This window comes from Lycorma delicatula, chromosome 3 (assembly GCF_047948215.1).
Source record: "Lycorma delicatula isolate Av1 chromosome 3, ASM4794821v1, whole genome shotgun sequence".
Classification (NCBI taxonomy): Eukaryota; Metazoa; Arthropoda; class Insecta; order Hemiptera; family Fulgoridae; genus Lycorma; species Lycorma delicatula.
In genome coordinates this window covers 190990601-191010043 of record NC_134457.1, presented here as the reverse complement: position 1 = coordinate 191010043, position 19443 = coordinate 190990601, and the positions used below count along the sequence as shown (strand labels likewise).

At 28.8% G+C, this 19443-nt stretch overlaps 1 protein-coding gene across 1 annotated transcript in view; it reads left to right on the top strand.

Moving 5' to 3' along the window:
- Positions 1-19443, top strand: part of LOC142321058 (lachesin-like) — a 438367-nt gene that overhangs the window by 346343 nt on the left and 72581 nt on the right. Inside the window, exon 6 of the mRNA XM_075359063.1 lies at positions 18675-18959. Coding sequence (XP_075215178.1) covers positions 18675-18959 — 285 coding nt within the window. The remainder of the gene's footprint in view (positions 1-18674; positions 18960-19443) is intronic.

The following is a 19443-nucleotide window of genomic DNA, read 5'->3' as shown; positions in this document are numbered from 1 at the left end:
GTAGTAAATAACAACCACAACAATAATAATAAAAATATTAAACGCCAGTTATAATAATAATAATAATCAATCAATAAATTACATAAAAAAGAGAATTTCAAGGAAGGACAGGATTTATCTAGAGGTAGTTAAATCGTAAAATCCAAAATTCAGTTCAAGTGATTAAGACATCATAATGACCGCTAATATTAATACATTTAACTAGTATTGTATTAACTACCGGATAAGACTAGTCTAAAGTTCGTTTACTGCAAACACCTTCCCTGTTTAAAATAGAAAACTACCCTAACAATTTGTGAATGAATTTATTACTTTATCTCGCTAACTAAATGTCTATCAGTAACTCATCGAACAACTTCCTGCATTCACTTACTGTCTACACTGGAATTCTTATGACGTCACGTCAAACACTCTCTGCAGCACTACACGCTTAATCTCGTTTCTTACTCGCTTCTTACTTCTCGCTTAATACTGCCTGTCCCAAACTGTCCGAAACAGTGTTTATATATCCTGACCTGCAGAACCAGCCACATTCCTTAACAGTTGAAGCGTCAGAATTATCATCCGCGCCCTTACATTTTCCCATAAATTCCACTTTGGTACGGTAACCTTTCTTATGGAACAACAGCTGTTGTAGATGTGTGATTAATTGACAGTATTACAAAGAATGATTGTTAAACGGACTTTTATGCCTGAGAAAAGGATCCCTTCTGGATTTCTTTCATTGTTATTTTCTCATACTTTCTTAATTGGAAGAAATCCGTTATCCAGGTTCGTTATCCTAGTCTTGTTACACTATGTATTTCCAGAGCGATTCCAATACAATCTCATTTTAAATTAGTTAGTATCAAATGACCTGTAAGTTCATTTAAACACACAATTTTGTTATTAAAAAGAAAAATTTTAATTCAGACAAAATAGACATTTACTTTGTAATGGAGAAATATTTGCTAAGATAACAGCAAATCTGTTAACTTAGCAGTACTATTTTAGAAGAATCAAGTTCAGTTTGGAGAAGAAAAACAAATTTTACGTAAAACTTGTTAAAAAATATTTAATATATGTATGAAATAATACATAAGAATACGGTAATTCTAGATTTTGGTACTACCATTCTTTTAATTAATATCCAAATTTTTTGATTTTGGATATAAATATTCAGTTATATTTTCTTGCATCACAAATAATCGGACTTTCAAAAACCCCTACCACCACTCATAACTCCAAGGGGTAATTTATAAACAGATGCTATTGAACAAAATTCATTTTTTCCACAAATTAAATGTAATATATAATTCAAAAACAAACACTTTCTTTCATGAAGCCTACTGTATTAAGGATATGTCGCATACAAATAAGAATAGATTGACTAAGATATATAAATAATTATTAAACTAACAGTCACAGCTGTTTGCAAACAGTAAAGTATACTATCGATTGTCCTTTGAGTTTATATTTACAGTCGGAAAGCCCGCAAATAAAACTTAAATAAATAACATTTTTGATGGAATTTCCATGTAAGCTTTGAAGATAAAATTAAAAAGCAAATAATTTTTTATTTATAAATTTTATCTTTACTTTTATTTTCTACATATACTTTTTTTAATGTAAATATTTTATAAATTAAGCGTACAGTTTCTACTTTGCATGCGGTATAAAAATATAAACAAAACTTATTTTATTTATACTTACGTGTATAAAACAATAATAAAATGTAAAGAAGTTGTTTTTGTTGGTCTGTTTAAATTCTTTATGTGTTTGGAATCTAAAACATTAACTCGGATAGGAAGTAAAAAAATTTTTTACGACAAAACTCCCCCGGTCAATATTTACTTAAACTAAAAACAAACCAAATTCCTTTTTAATAAGGATGGAGCGCATTGTTTTACGATATAAATTCATGAATACACTTTATGTACTCGTATATGTGATTTTTTTTAATTTTACCCTTTTATTCCATTCTTTATTAAGAGGGTTTCTAGAAATATGATTTCAGCATTCCGATCACTTTCATGATCCCCTATGTAGAAATTTAAAAATATCTTTGTTTATTTAACATTATTTAGTAATTTTAAAAGGAAATAATTATTTAGTAACCGATCTAACAATTAATCAATATATAATAATAATACCTTTATTTTAACAGAAAATATTTCTTTGCTCAGAAAAATTTATATTATACTCCTACATATATAAACTCAAAGTAATATTCTTGGCTATCATATCGTTAAAGAAAGAGTTCCGTAAACAAAATAATTACAAAAACGAACTTCCAATTGTACATTATATTAAAAAATGTTTGTATACAAATTAAAAAAAAAAAAATAACGTTAATTTAAATTCTTTAACTAATTGATATCTTTACTTCCACGCTTCCTGATAATATTTACTCAAATTTATACAATTCAACCATTTAATTATCCCGTAATTCACTGATCGATTATATTATTTTATTTAAGTGCTTACACCTTAATCTCCTGTAGTACTGCACAAACTGCAGTTAATAAGTAAATATACATCTACCTATTTTTTATCCATTTAAGAACATGTTACCTCTTACTTTCTTATTTTGTATTGGATTGAGTTAATGTAAAACATTAAAAAAATATCTATTTCAAAAGTAAAAATAAATATTTTTGTAAAAAAATTTTAATAGCTTACATTGAAATATTATAATTTAGAAAAAATTCAATTTATTTACTGAAAATTTATAAGGTTTTTTTTTTCTAGTTGACATTTTTGTTTGTGCGCTATTACTTTTTATGATGTCTGAAACAAAAAAGTTATTTTTATAGTGTTTGTGATAGTTTATACAAAATAGTACGTACGTACATGTTTGTATACGTATACGCATGTATACGCACATACGCATTATACGCATGTACTATATAGATGCGTATAATAGTAATAATACGTACAATATTCCTGTGTACGTACGCACAAATAAATAGCAAGAAGTAAATATCTATTCGACTATATTTACAGTGTAATAATAATAGTACACACATCTATGCACACGCGCACAAATATATAAGTACATATCTATTTGAGCGCATAATTTTTTGGGGTTGTTTTATCACTGTAAATATCTACTGTAATAAATAATATTTTATGTAAAAGATACTCCATTACTTAGAAAATATTTTAAATCTTATCGTACAAATTAACTATTGCTTTATTTCGTTAGTTATTAATTAAATTTACTTTTATTTTTTTACTTTCCCGCCTATTGCTGTAGCAGAGCTATAGCTATAGAAGTTGGTAATCGGTCCAATTTGGACATATGCGTTTTTCACCAGATCTTTACGTTTTGACCCCTAAGGAACCCAAAAAAGCGGACGGAATTTTTCCGGATCTTCGTCTGTACGTATGTGTGTTCGGGGTCTAAATCACCTTATATCTCCAGAACTACTCGACCGATTTTGATCAAACTTGGTCAGATTACATCTTTGTATGGGGAATCTATGCCATTAAATTTTCAACTTAAAAAGTCAAGAGGGTGAGGTTGTAGAGTAGGTCGCCCTCCTTCAGCACCTGTAGATTTCGTTTAATTAAGGTCTTATTTTTCTTTGACACATTTAATAACAATTAAAACATAATAATATTTCCAAAAAAAATTTGCAAAATCGCACCTCAACCCAAAAAATGCACTAAAATAACTAGTGGCTAAGTGGGTACAGTTTGTCATTAGTAGCTTCTCTCACGACAATCTAGTGTAGCATGACGGATAGCTGTTGTAATCGTCATTCTTTTTCTGTTTACCCTCCGGCACCAGCTATAATAATAGGTGAGCTATAATATAGGTGAACGGTAGAATTAAATAAATGAATAATATTTAAAGTGTAAAAAAGTATTTAAAGTGGCCGCTAGTATCGCCACATCCGCGCGAATGAAATACGGTATACGCGCGCGTTTTAGTCAGAATCATTGAATTAAATAAACCAAACATATTATATTTAAATAAAATGACAAATATTTTTAATTGTGTGTAAGCCGTGCATCAGAAAAAAAGCCGCGTGGCGGGAAAGTCCTACAAGTCCTACGTTGTCAGCTTTTGTTAGTGTAGTAGTAATAATAATAATAATAATAATAATAAAAATTATAATTATAAATTAGTTTATTATCTACCTATTTAAGACAATGTAAACCGTTCATTTTTACTTTCCCGGCGAATATAATTAGAATTAGATATATTAAAGGGGAACATATAGTCATAATGTCAAAAATGGGGTATGGGATATTTTCAAATCATTACTTTTTAGGATCCAAATAGTTCATCTAACCAGAAAAAAAAAACAAATGAATATATGTGCGTACATATGTGTATCACACTGTTTTTGGCCTTATATCTTAGAACTGACAAAACTGTTTTTTTTTTGTTTTTTTTTTTTTTAATTTGGTTCAAATATTTCTATATACTCGTATGGAGCATAGATCATATCAACTTTTTTAAAAATTCGTTAAGTTGTTGGGTTATCGCGAAAAAAAATAATTTCGATTTTCTTCAGAAGCATTTCAGAGACAACTTTATTATACCATATTTGTTACCTACAATGCTTGTATAAATAATTCAGAAAAAGTTTTTTCTTAAAAAAATTATACCTCACCTCTTAAAACCAAAATACTTTACTTTTATGGTGAAAAACGGATTTTTGTAGAGCTTGAAAAAATGTCAAACTGACTGTGATTCGAACTCAAAACTTTAAATAATAAAAGCCAAAATAGCCACGTATCGGGGTGATATTAGTGTAGTATTATAAACGGTAAATTGCAATTAAAATATTTTATTTGCGATATATATAAAATACTGATAAATAAATTGATGTCACTCCCTGATCTTTACTTTCCTGTTTGGTAACATAATTTTATTGAATAAATATATATATATATATATATATATTATAGAGTGCTGATAATGTTATTTATCACTTCAAATCATCATAATCTGTTTTGGATTGCTGAGATACCAATGGGTGTACTATTGTTTTTTCCTTCATCTTGCCAAGGTCATCAAATACGAGGAGTCATTGCTCTAGTTATACAAATCAAAAACCTTGAATATTTGATTTTCTTCTATCGAATTAACATTGTGTTTAGTATTTTTTATTTATATTTTACAAATATGTATTTATTATTGTACATTTAGCATTACATATTTTCAGCGATTTATTACAAAATATATTATAAATATTTTTTTGTTTTTCACATTACATGTGTCAGAGGAAACTTTTTGTTCCTACTGCTTTCATATATTGATAAAATAAAACTAAAATATTTGACGAAAGTTTGTATGATTTAAGTCACGTTCTATGATCTGTAGAAGTTTTGAAGTTTAGATGGCGATTGACATGAAAGATTCGAAAATAACTGTCATTCAGAAAGAAACTAAGAGTTAGGCATAAAAGAACCTGAGAATATTACTTTTAATTAATAATAGCTTCTGATTTCTGACCCTGTTAAAATGGAGCCGAATTCTATTAAGTTCTTCTGCCTTTCTTTGTCATCTGCTATAATAGTATAGACTGAACTATCTAATGCAGCAGTTGTACGTCAAGAACCTAAGATTTTTTATCTATTATTTGGATCTATTATCTTAAGGTTCGTACTTTTTTTCTATTATCTGAAAGGTTGTCACTCGTTGGCAAATCATCATAATCACTCTTTACAATTTAAGCAATAATCATTGTATCTCAATTTTTTTTTTTTTAATAATTTTCTCTAAAATATAAGTCATTACTTCTTCCCCTATCGTTAATTGATTATTTGCACGAATTTTTAATTCATATTAATACATGTTCTAGTTAAAAGGCATAATTTCTCTCTGTAATCTCATTACTTATACTCTGACATTCACGATTTATTTGTCTGCCGCATAGGATTGTAAAACTTATTTAAATGACATTATTAAGTTTCTCACAGCCGTACTATCTGCTCTTAATGATTTAGTTTCCTAATAGAAACATTAGTTCGGCTGATTGTTCAACAAAGGTCTTAAATGCAGGCAGATCTAAACTGGACAAACATTACAGGATTGATTCAAATAAATACATGCGTCCCTTGTCTTTATTTACTTTTAATCATCGATTGATTTTAGCCAATTTCAATATTTTTGTTTTAATCTTTATACAATAGTACTCATTTGTTAGTAACTGCACTTTTTTTTTTACTTCGACCCGTTTTATTCTTAACAAAATCTTATTTGCTATTAATAAATTTCATCTTATCGTTCAGCACATTAAGTTTTTCTCAACAGGAGTTATCTCAAGTACCAACTCATGTATTGTCTCTATTTTACAATTAAAAAATAAATTATCTTTATAATTTTATAATTAACTTTCTGAATTGTCAAAAAATTAATTTATGGAAATTAATCAAAAATTAAATTTTAAAACCAAATAACTAAGTATAGAAATGTTGGCAAGATTTTCGAAATTTGAAGAGAAAAATAACAAATTGGTTACGAAATTTGATTTGAAATATTTTATGTACATATTAGTAAATAAAATTATTACATAAAATATATAATAGCGTATCATTTCCAGAAACGTTAAGTTAGTTATTACGCCGTTAATTTTTTTCAAAATATCTAACATATTTGAAATTCTAGTTGTCACACTGTCCTTAACACTGTTAGTTTTTTAAGGACTGACAAGGAAAACACCCTTTTTCACCCTCTTATTAATTTTCCAGGAGATAATTTTCTCGCGACCCTGTTTAAAGGTACCAGTGGCCCATGCTTCTTAGTGGTTAGTAAACAGATCTCACCATCGTCAATCGGAATAGTTGATAGCTGTTTCATGTATACATACAGCATTATAGCCTATAGTTTAGTCCGGTCAATCAATTAAGCGAAAAACCAAATATTAAACAAATAAAATGTCATATACAATGTATTTTTCTTTAAAAGTCTGTCATGTAATCAATCAACACTTGGTACAATATCTTTTATCTTTTATACTTTTAGAAAAAAGTATTAATCAACAATACTAAAAGAAATACAGTTAAAGTTCAAAACAACAGCTGAATATTAATTAGAAAAGAAATTATTTCAATGAAAAGTAAATCCTTTGATATGCATCACAACTTTTAAAAATGTTTTACGATCAAATAATAATATGCTATGATGATCACTGGTGAATAAGGAAAGATGACTTATTAAGGGGTATAATAGGGCGTATTTAATTTTTTGCTCTTATTTTACTTGGACGCAAAGAATAGTTAGATTACTTCTAAGAGTAATTACATTTTTTTAAAGTATTAATTTATTTAAATTTACTTTAGTATTTTAAACAAAATATTCAGTAATTAAAATTACTTACGCTTTAAGAGGAAAACGATTGAAGAATAAGATAGATCAGATCGTTTATTTATTAATATAATGAAGCTAATTATTAACACTGAAACTCATCAGAAAAATAATAAAACGTAGCTATTGAATGGCAGTTAATAAATAAATGTAAGAGAGCGCTATCAACATAAGTACTCACCAATCTCCTACTACCAGCTTTACCTAGGCTAATGTAACATTCAATCGCAAACAGTGGCACTCATTTTCACGTCATAACTTTATACTAAGCGTTCGGGAAAGTTGTTTAATTTAGGACTTGCCATCGACACCACAGTTCAAGAGTACATCTTACTATCAGTTTGATCAAAGTTGCATGTTTCTATACCATATTCTAACAGGGAAAAGAGAAAATCTGTATAAACCAAATCGGCTTTCACGAGCTAGATCTAGAGTAATGCGTCTCGATTGTCTAACAGAAAAATTTTACATGTTTTTTTTACAGCATTGTCAGCAGAACATTAAGTATATAATATTTTATTTTAATTTTTAATAATACTTAATAATCTTGACAATAAAAATGAATTAATGAGATTAAATGAAAACTAAATCAAATAACCGAATTAGAAATTAGTTACCGTATCAAATTTAAAAAAAAAAAAAAAAATCTGTTTTAATATACAATCCACAGTCCTTTACTTGGACTGTATAACAAAAAATTATTATAACAAAAAAATTTATTTTTTGTTATATAATGAATCGCTTCCAAGCGTAAAATTAAATGCATTAACTTTTCGCTCTGCAAGTTACTTGAAGGACATACCGTCCGCATTAATTTTCTTAATTTCGTAACCTAAAAAACGCTAACTTTTTGCAGTTACAATTATTATATAAAATTAGTTATATTATTAATAAAGCTCACCGAGCTGGTCGAGTAGTTAAATCGTCGTCTCAAATCAGTTGTTAGCTTATTTTCGAAGTCGAAGGTTCTGAAGTTCAATTCCAAGCAAACGTCAGTTTTTATAGGGATTTGAATATTAGACAGTGGATACCTTGATAGTTGGGATTCAATTAAACATACGTCTCAGGACTGGTCGGCCTGAGTGGATATAAGACTACATGTTATTCAGATCATCCTCATTTCATTGGGTCATGAGGGGGTTCTTATTATTCGGTAGTTGAACAGAGTGAAAATACACATTAGGAAAATAAAAATAATATTATTAATATCAGCTTCTAAGCATTTTTTTCTCAATTAATTTTTTAAACGTTTCGTTATTTTTTGCTACATAAATGTTTATCTTTAATTTTTAGCAACTTTCTTTGATTTTGTGTTTATAAAGTTTTTAAAAATGTTTTTCTGTACGGTCTCAACTTTCAAAAAGCTAAACTTATTTTTCCAGTCAATCGATTTTTTTTTGATTTTTTGTTCAAATATGTGTTTGGAATTTTTTATATCTTTACGTCAAAGTTTAGGGTGATGTCTATAATAACAATCGATCTCAGTTACAAAGTGTTTGGAAACTAGCTTTAATAACAGTTTTATTAATTTTTTCTTGGGAACATACTCAAAATTCAAACATCCAACATTCTTCATCAAAGAATTCAGTTTCAATGCCAGTTTCAACGAAAATAATTCTTAACTTTGCTCAAGAAATTTTTAGACAAATAAAAACCGCAATTAATGAACTTGTTTGATCATTTTTACCGTAGTATATAACATCAAAAAGTAATTTTTTTCTTATTTTATATCCTAATTTTTTATAATTATTTAAAATATTTCCTGTTAAAACAAGATTGACTATTTCTGTGAAGTAAAAATTTATTTTTTATTTGCAAATTGTAAAATAAATTTTTAATTGGAGCATGAAAGCACAAAACGAGAACAATTTGGTAAATCATAATAGTCAATTAAAGAACTTTTATTTGAAAGTACTGATTCAATGTTTAAACTCACCGGGCTGGTCTAGTGGTTAACTCGTCATCGCAAATCAGTTGATTTCGATGTCGAGAGTTCTAAGGTTCAAATCCTACTAAAAGCCAGTTACTTTTATACGGATTTGAATACTAACTCGTGAATACCGATGTTCTTTGATGGTTGGACTTCAATTAATTACACACCTCAGGAATGGTCGAACTGAGACTGTACAAACTACACTTCATTTACAGTCATACATATCATCCGCATTCATCCTCTGAAGTAGTACCTTACGGTGGACTATAAATTTATATGAAAAATTATTTACAGGGTTTTTAAGTATTTTTTTTTCTCCTGTTCCGTCCGATCCGTCGGCATTCAAGCAATACTCAACCCAGGGGGCGAATCTTTTATTCATCTGGTCTGGGCCCCACCGCAGTAATCGGGTCTCTGTCTTGCCTCTTGCCTCACGCCACTTGGGAGGCAAGTCCGGCTATGCCGGACTGTTAATAATTATCTGATGTGAATTGCAGTTTCTTGGTATATTTTTAGCATATCCGTGGCCGATTGACCTATTTTTCTTAATATTCGAATAACGCATAATTATATACTAATGTGAAAGCTGAACATGAGTCAGTAAAGGAAAGGAATTATCATGTGTTTGGTGATCATTTGTTAGTTTTTTGTATAACTAAACTATAAAATGTAGTCACGTAAAATGTTTGACAGAAGCATCTATTTGAACTAACAATTCTTGAACTATTTAGATTTTGCAAAGTGGAAAGCGAAAAATTATTTCTGCAATAAAAACTTAAATTACTTCTATGAGGACCCAAAAAGTTTGCTGTACAAATTAACACTAGAATTATGGTTATCACATTTCATTTTCTTTACTACGCCATCTTTTTTTTCTGTTTAGCCTCTGGAATCACCGTAAGGTATTACTTCACAGGCTATGTGACGATGATATGTATGAATGTAAATGAAGTGTAGTCTTGTACAATCTTAGGTTTTCCATTCCTGAAATGTGTGGTTAATCCACGGTATCCACGGTGGTTAATGTGTCGGTATCCACGATCTAGTATTCAAATCCGTATAAAAGTAACTGCCTTTACTAGGATTTCAGCCTTAGAATTCTTAACTTCAAAATCAGCTGATTTGCCATTACCAGTTTACCACCAAGATCGTGGATACCGGTGTTTTTTTGTGGTTGGGTTTCATTTAATCACACTTCTCAGGAGTGGCCGACCTGAGACTGTACAAGTCTAAACTTCATTCATATTTCATACATATCATCCTCATTCATCTTTTGAAGTAATACCTTACGGTGTTTTCTGGAGGGTAAACAGAAAATAGAGATTCATTGTTTAAAAAAATTGCGTAAACATTTTCCATCGATCAAAATTCATTATACATTTTATACTTTATTTAATTATACTACTGAATTGGAGATGATTGTATAATGCATACTGTCAGCGATAACGTCCGGATTTTTTTTTTACAGTTATAAAATATATTCATTTCAGAAAATATGTATTTATTGAACATTTTTTCAACATTTTTATCGTTTCATGCCTTCTTTCAGTAAATTTTATTTATGTTTGTTGTATCACTTAGTTTAAAAAAAGAACGTTTTTTTATACAAATTAAAATATTTTTATAAATAGAAACATAATTTACTGAGGAAAAGTGATTAATAAAAAATAATTACTTTCTCAATTTACAAATAATAATAATAATAGTAATAATAATAAAAAATCAAAGCTTTAACAATCTTTAGTTAGTACCAATAATAAAAAGCGTAATCCTAAGCTACGATTCCTTTTAATGGTATACAACATTATTTTGCACTGTTTAAACATTTTTCATTACTTTCTCTTGTTAAATTATTGGTTCATATTATTTATTGCATTCTTTTAGTTGAGTAATACGGTGTAAAAAATTGATTGACATAAATAAAATAGAATTCTAGCTTCTTATACAATGGTAATTTTAATAAGTATTACGTAGCGTAGAAACGGGTGAAGTTTTTTTGTTGTTGAAAGAACCCGACATCGTCTTAACAATGTTATCATAACATTATTCCGGTCAGAAGTTATTTCATATGAAAATGAAATAACTTCTATTCTCAGCTTCTCAAAAAAAAAAACTACCATAAATAATAAGTTTATTTAAATATATATCATTTATTATGTATTATTAATTTAATTTTTTTGTGCGATAAATGTTTTAAAAATTTACATAATCGGGGTTAAACAAAACGAATTAAAAAAAAGAAAGAAGATAAAATAGGAATTAAAAAAGAAGCAAATAAAGAATAATAGATGGGTTAAAAATGGAACAGAGCCGACCCTAAGTTCGCAATGTTTGTTTACGCCTACTCTTTTCACAACTGGCAAAACGTATTGTAAAAAATTAACACGACAGTTACATAATGTAATGCATCGGACCAAACAACCATTTCTTTAGCATCTCTTGTGAATTCAGAGCTGAAACACCACACCTATCTATTATTGATTTAGTTATAACTTATATCTAAGCTGATGCATTTCTATATAAAAGTAATATATATTTGAAATTATTTTTTCATTCGTTTATCTATTTTTCTCTATCATTTAACTGCAAATTGTAATTTAATAAATGATTATGCTGCAATAGGTTTAACCCAAGCTGTAAAATTTAAAATAAATCAAATATTTCTTCTTATTTCGATGTGAGGTATGCAATAATAATTCATGTTTTACCGGTAAAATACATAATTATAATTTATATATTATTTTATATTTACATATATTAATTATTCCTAATCGCATTTAAGTAAGAATGCAATTAATTATAAACTGAAAAAAAAACGCTGGATACCTTTGCTCTGATGCACATTTCGTATACTCGATGGTTTGGGCTAATTATTACATAGAGCAGTTTAAAAAATTCCATTCCAATAGCAAAATACAAGGCCGAATATTATAAAATTAATTTTTCTTCTCTGCTTTGGTTTTCTTCTGCATTAAATACTTCTGCAAAAATTTTTTGCTTTAATAGAACCTTGAATATGAAATTAAACTAAAAAAAAATCCCTTTCTGCAAGCCTGAAAGCTGAGGTAGTTTTCACCGGTGCTAAGTAGGGGATGGAAAAAGATTTTCACCTTAAAGTTAAGAAAAACTTCAAATTTAGTAAATACAACAATGGATGCATGTGAAAAAGTTTCCCATGTTTTGCATACAACAAGCCCCTTGTTGTATGCAAAACATGGGAAACTTTTTACAATCTTCTTACAATTCCAGCAATATTTTTTTCACCCCTTGCCGTTAAGGGTTTGTCATATCAAAAATTGTTTCAAAAAAAGTTTTAGGTAATACAGTACTAACAACCACTTTAAACAGATTCAATTCTGTGCCTATTAAGGCAGGTATGATTTTTTTTGACTTCAAAACCCAATTTTTCTACCCGCTGGGCCAGTGATTGGTGATATCCATAAACTTTAATTATATAAGTTTCAGACCCTTATCAAAAAAATAGCTGGAACTTTAAAGGTGATTCGATATTTTACTTAATACGAAAGTTATAGCATTATTTTGTTTTTACGAAAAAGTCCCCCCATTTCCATCCACATGGTCCAATTTTGGCTGTTAACAAATCGTCCGAGATTTTGGGACGAGTTGTTTTTAGGGAACAATTTGAAAGTGATTGGCGCTAAATTACGGCAGTTATCGTGTCCACAAAAAATTTATATATATATATATATATATATATATATATATATATATATAAACCTTTGAACTAACGGTGATTTTGGGGTCTGGGGGATGTGAAACGCGAAGATATGAAGACATTTTTCGGAATTCGAATCATGGTACCCGTTACAACAGGTAGCTTTCTTATGAAATCTACCTAATATTATTAAAAACACAAAATTATAGATAGATATATTGTTACTGTTATTTTACAACAGTAATCTAGATTACTGTTATAAAATAGACTATTCTTATGTTATAATAATCTATGGCGGACAATAACGCTATTGTTTCTATACCATAATTTTTATAGATATTTTAATTTTATGTTGAATAATTTTAATTAAATTAATTATTTCCCTTTGCCAGTTATCGTGTTTAAAATTTACTTGTTCATTAAATATAGTTTTGTGCTGTTTATTATTATTATTTTCTCGAGAGAAATATTATCTTCAGTCAGAAAATAAACACAAGTATAGAAAATATGTATATAATTAAAATCCTCTTACTCTAGAATTAAATACAACATTTATTCCGTTCAGTAGTCATTTTATATAAAAATGATAATATTTACTATCTAAAAAAGAAAGCTGTAAAGTAAATAATAAGTTTATTTAATTACATAAAATATATTTACGTATTACAAAGTTTTTAAAATTCTACTGTATATATGTTTTACTACGTATTAAAATTACTTTATTAAATTCATATCGGAATATAGTTTAAACAGATCATCTGGTAAATTATAACGCCTCATAAGTTTGCATATTTAGAAATTCCCAGCAAATACTGTTTAAATAGAAAATAAAACAAATAATGACGTAAGATCTTACATACAATAGCTAAGTCAAAGGTCATAGCTGAGAAAGGCTGTACTAAATTTACAAATTTCATTATATAATAACATAAGCTATTAGTACTTTCCTCGGGTCAATACACCGATACCAGTGTGTACACAGTTATGTGACTTTATAGGTTTACACCTAAGGAGAGTAACAGTAAAGGTGAGACACAGGTGTTCTATTCTTCGCTTGCAGGTTAGTATTATACATAGGCATCTGAAAGGGTTAGTTACACTTTATAAGTGCATAAAACGACTACTACTGTATAAATATTGATCAAAAGCTGATCGTGTTAAGACACTTACCGGTCCAGACTTTAAAACACCTATCTCAAAGTTAACACCACGATGTTAGATCTTACATATATGTATATAACGTAGACCACAATTTAGCTTTTGGGAAAGGGGAAAAGTGGTGTTACTGAAGACTAGTCTGTTACTACAATAAAACCTCATTTCGCGTAAAATGAACGCAGCTGAGGTGCGCTGTATTTGTATTTACTTTGTTCAATCAACATCCGCTGTTTAATTTTATTTAAGAAGATAAACTAAAGATTGTTTAAATAAAGCTTATAAAATTGAACTAAAATTAAAACAAAATACGTTACAATTTAAAATTTTAAAATAGGTTTAAGTTAAATAAATACTAGAAAATATTGAACACTAAAACAATAATAATAATAATCGCGTACTTATCATTAAAAGTTGCAATTCCCTGGCTCGCAAAAACACGAAAATATTTATAACATGCCGGAATTACGCTGGACGGGATCATAGACAGAAACACATACAGAAATAAAATAGATAAATGGGAAGTTAAACCAAGAGCGCTGCAGCCTTAACAACATCGTCCGAAATGGTCTGAAGAACGGAAGAAGGCCTTTCTGAAAGAATGAAAGAATTTTGGAGGTAAAAGAAGAATGCCAAGCGAAAGAAATACGAATCATGAATGCTTAACGTCTTCCATTGGGAAGTTCTCGACTTATAATAATAGTGCTAAAAATGAACAAGCCGTATTTTATTTAACATAAAACTTTATCTTTTTCCACCCTAATTTAATTATAATTCTAAATCCTATATTAAACGCAAATCGAATTAGCCCTACCATTTACTGACCTATTAAGATCAATTTTTGTTCTCTGCTGATGTTAGAAATGATAAATTTGTACGAAGAGATAATATTATTATTATTAAACAATTACTTGAGATTTGGATTATATGTCCATTTCCTGTGCAAGTTCACCATTCTGTCAGAAAAGAACAGAACAGTTGCTTTCACTACCAATGTCTAGATCATTCCTTCTCAAATTGGGCGATAACGCTTCCTTGTAGGAGCTGGAGGCCTTCAGGGAGGCGGTAGAAGGCCCACAGAAAATTGTGAGCGTTCAGACGGTTTAGGATGGCGATCGCTGATTAAAAAAAAGGCAAAAATTATGTATGGCTACTAAGAATTTTGGCTGCAAAAGCCAATCCCGCAATCCCGCAACGATTGTTTTAACGATTTCTGATAGCATTCCCGTCGTCATATTTGACTGAACGTGGATTTAGTGTTGTTACCAAAAAGAGAATCGGCTGCATGTTACCGATCACGTCGACTTACGGATGTTTTTAAGTAAATTCGAGCCTGATATTAACAAACTCGTTAAAGCACGTCAGATTCATTCTTCACATTACTGTAAATGTAATTTTCCAATTGAAAAGTTTGTTTTAATTTTTGTATTGTTATATTGAATATGCTATCACTATTGTTGTTATATAACTACATAGATACAATTGTAATTAAAAAAATAAATGCTTGAGCGGTGATGGTGGAGGTTGATTTGGGGGGGTTGAAAAGTGGTGTAAAATTGTATTATTGCGATTTCCGGCGAAAATTGACATCAAAAAAATTTGTTATTTAAAACACAGAAAGATATACTTTCACCAAGTTTCTTCAAAATTAAATTATTTTTGCGGAAATGAAAAATAAAAAAACAACAAATAAAAAAGAAAGAGAGAAATGCTGCATATGTGGACCATTTTATGGGCTATATATGCACCATTTTTTTTATATGATCTTCCATTTTTCCGGTAACAATATAATGCTGTGGCTATAATGTTATGACTATTCTGTGGTTTCTGGTAAAAAAAATTGTGACATTTGGTTTTCACATGCCTCTTTTGAAAAACACCATTCAGAAAGTTCTGCAGAGACCGAAACGAATGATAGTCTAACGGTGCCAGGTCTGGGCTATGCGTTGGATATACCCCCAGGTTATCTCAATTTCTGACGGGTGGATAAAGATGTATGCGGTCTTACATTGTCAACTTGATGGACAACACCCTTTCTGTTTACCAGTTCAGGCAGTTTCTTTTGAAATGCTAGGTTCAATCGCGCTAATTGTCGACAGTACTGGTCTGAGTCTATCGTTCTGCCGGTCGGCAGCAGCTCGTGATACACGATTCCTTTTAAATCCTACCAAACGCACAGCATAACCTTACTGGGCATCTGTGTGGGATTTGCCAAAGACTGTGGAGTTTTTCGTCGCTTCGACCGCGATCTTTTTCTCGCATTTCTGTGATAGGTTATACAATTTTGCATCACTCGTGATCAACCGTTTCAGAAATGCCACGATTTCGTTACGTTTCAGTAGAGATTTGCAGATAGAAATTCGATCGAGTAAATTTTTCTGAGTCAAATCGTGTGGCAACCAAACGTCGAGCTTGTTTTTGTAGCCAACTTTCTCCAAATGGTTTAACGTTATTTGGTGATGCATGTTTAGGCCATCTGTAATGTCATGACTGCTTACATGCCAGTCTTCCTCGATTTTTGCTAACGCTATCTCGTGCGCAAAAGGCTCAATACTTTTTAGACTACCTGTTATTAGATTTATTATCAAAAGAAATAAATTTCAATTCAACCCACAATTAAGTGTCCCCATACTTTATGAAGAATGTGAAATTTAATTCATTTTTATTTTAATTATAAACTTAATAGTTTGCTTTGGATTCAATTTACGGTTAAATATTTTAGCAGGATATGCTGAGTTCATCGTGAGTGAGGAGTAGAAATAATGATTAGAATGATTAGTCTTTTCCAAAAGTAAAAGATTTATTTTTATTCACTTTTGAATCTTTAAAACTAAAATATTTATCTTAAATTTATGGATTGTTGAAAAATTAAAAACCGTAAAAAAGTTCAAAGATTTATTTATGATTGTAATATTAATTTATTAGATGTTCGGCTATTTTTACATTAAACTTTGTTAAAAATACGTATTTCTTCTAATAACCTTTAATTAAATAAATTATTAACTTTAACAAAAACATAAAGGTTAAAGGATGATCATCTAATTTTAGTCTACATATTTTCTTAGTATTAAAATAGCTGCTTATAATATAATAAATATTAAAAAGATATTTTAAAAGATAAATATAAACCTTTGAGAACTTTAGCATTGAAATACGAATTTTAAATACTACACAATAAGAAAAGAATTTCTGCTATTCTCTATTTCAAAATATAATTTTTTTTTTCTTATTTTAATGGAGAATTTCAGTTTGCTTTATTATTCAATAAATTTATTTTATCAGCAAAATAAAACATAATAAAAGTTTTTAAAATGTTAACGTCTAGATTTTAAAACGACTGGAAATTTAGCTTAAAAAATATATGTTTGGAGCTAACTTTGCGTTCTCTTCATAGAGGTTAATTAACACAATTAACTATAACCGTTAGCATAGAGGATAATTATGCATAATCAGCTAATAAAAGGTCTTCCACAAGCGTATCTTTTGTATCTTAAAACTGAATCGTTAAAATAATATAATTAAACATTTTTAAATAATAAAATTAGGTAATTATAAAAAATAATTTATTTAATTTTTCTTCTTTTTTTGAATTTAAACTGTACATTTTTATTTTTATTTTATTAATGAAAGAGCGTTGTTCATACTAATATGTACGTATTAACTACGTTATTCCTCATTTTTTGTACAGTTGTCATTTACTATTTTTCGTTTTTTTTTTTAAATTTGAAAGAAACTTCAGATGGTTTGAACCGCCGGTAAATATGTGAGTCGTAACAAATTATAATTTTATTTCTGTTATAAAATAAAAATTAATGTAACAATTAGAGAAGACAGATAAAAGCAACGATGAAAGTCCCAGCGTGTACAGGTTATATGACAGCCATGTAGACACTGGGTAAAATGTTCATTCAAACTGCCACGAAACATTACAAAACTGAGTTATATTTTATAATCTGTATATCCGCAGGCTAAAAATTTCCCTTTCTGTAGGTAAAAAGTTTTTATACAAAAATTATAATTGATAAAAAAAAGGTTAACATGAGAAAATTTATGATTAATTTATATCTATTTTATGTAAAAATCTATCCTTATTTGCATACAGAATCTGTTTACTATTGTCATTTAACATCCAGTTGATTTGTAGTGCTATCAAAGGGTCAGTTACTCATTCCATTCTATTCAAATAATTTTCATGGTTTTTTATTATTAAAATCAAAACCGACGGCACTTAGAGATTAGTTTTTTATTCAATAAAAGAGGTAAAAAAAGATTTGTGTGTTATTATCTTTTAGGTTGCCAAATTTAGAATCGATTTAGCAATGGAATTTTGGGACATAGTATACATTTGAGTTTTGTAATTTTATGAAAAAAAAGATTACATTATTTATTATACATTAATTACTTTAGGATAGCAGATAATACAATATTTTGTTATCGTTGTAAGTAATTCGTTTAAAGCTAAAACTAAATACATAATTGTATTGTTTAGTAAATAATTTGTCTTTTCACTAAACATTTGTTTACGTCTCCTGTTTATTTTATTAAGTGTGCTTATGTATAAAAAGAAACTTTTTCTTATAATTAATTTTCTTGTTAATTTACAGTTGGTCCGATGATCTGGGTGCCGAATCAGTTAGTGGGTGCGCCTTCTGGTACTGATGTGACGGTAGACTGCCACTCAGAAGCATTCCCTCGTGCTATTAATTTTTGGATACACGAAAACGTAATATTATTGCCTTCAAGTAAATATTCATTAGAATCGACGGAGAGCAGCTATAGGAATCATATGAAACTTACTATTCGTGATTTGAGACCAAGCGATTTTGGTAACTACAGATGTATTTCAAAAAATTCCCTCGGCGAGACGGAGGGTTCCGTCCGGCTATACGGTAACTATTTCACTTTTGTTTTATTAATTGTTATTTTCTTATATTTATATTTTATCTTCTGAAATGAAGCGCATAAAATTTGAATTGAAAATAAAGAGCCGAATTTTTTTTTTTTGTAAAAATAGCAAACGTAGAACTTAAATGAAAACAGTCTACCAGAAGAACGGAAATGTTTTTTTTTCTAGACTATAAAACACATATTACAATTTTGTTTATATAAAAGACCATATGTGTTACTATGCATATGTGTTAATGATATGTGATATGTGTTAATAGCATAAAATATAAAATTATAAAAATTATACTAGTTTTTTTTATCTATTTTAAAATTATAATCATTTTGAGCCTACTATTACAATCTATTTCGTTTATTTAACAGGGCATGTTTTTAATAAGTCATACCCTACTAATTTAATTTCTCAAACATGGTACCGCTGATATGTTAAATAACTAAATTAACAATTAATATAATCCACCTTACCAG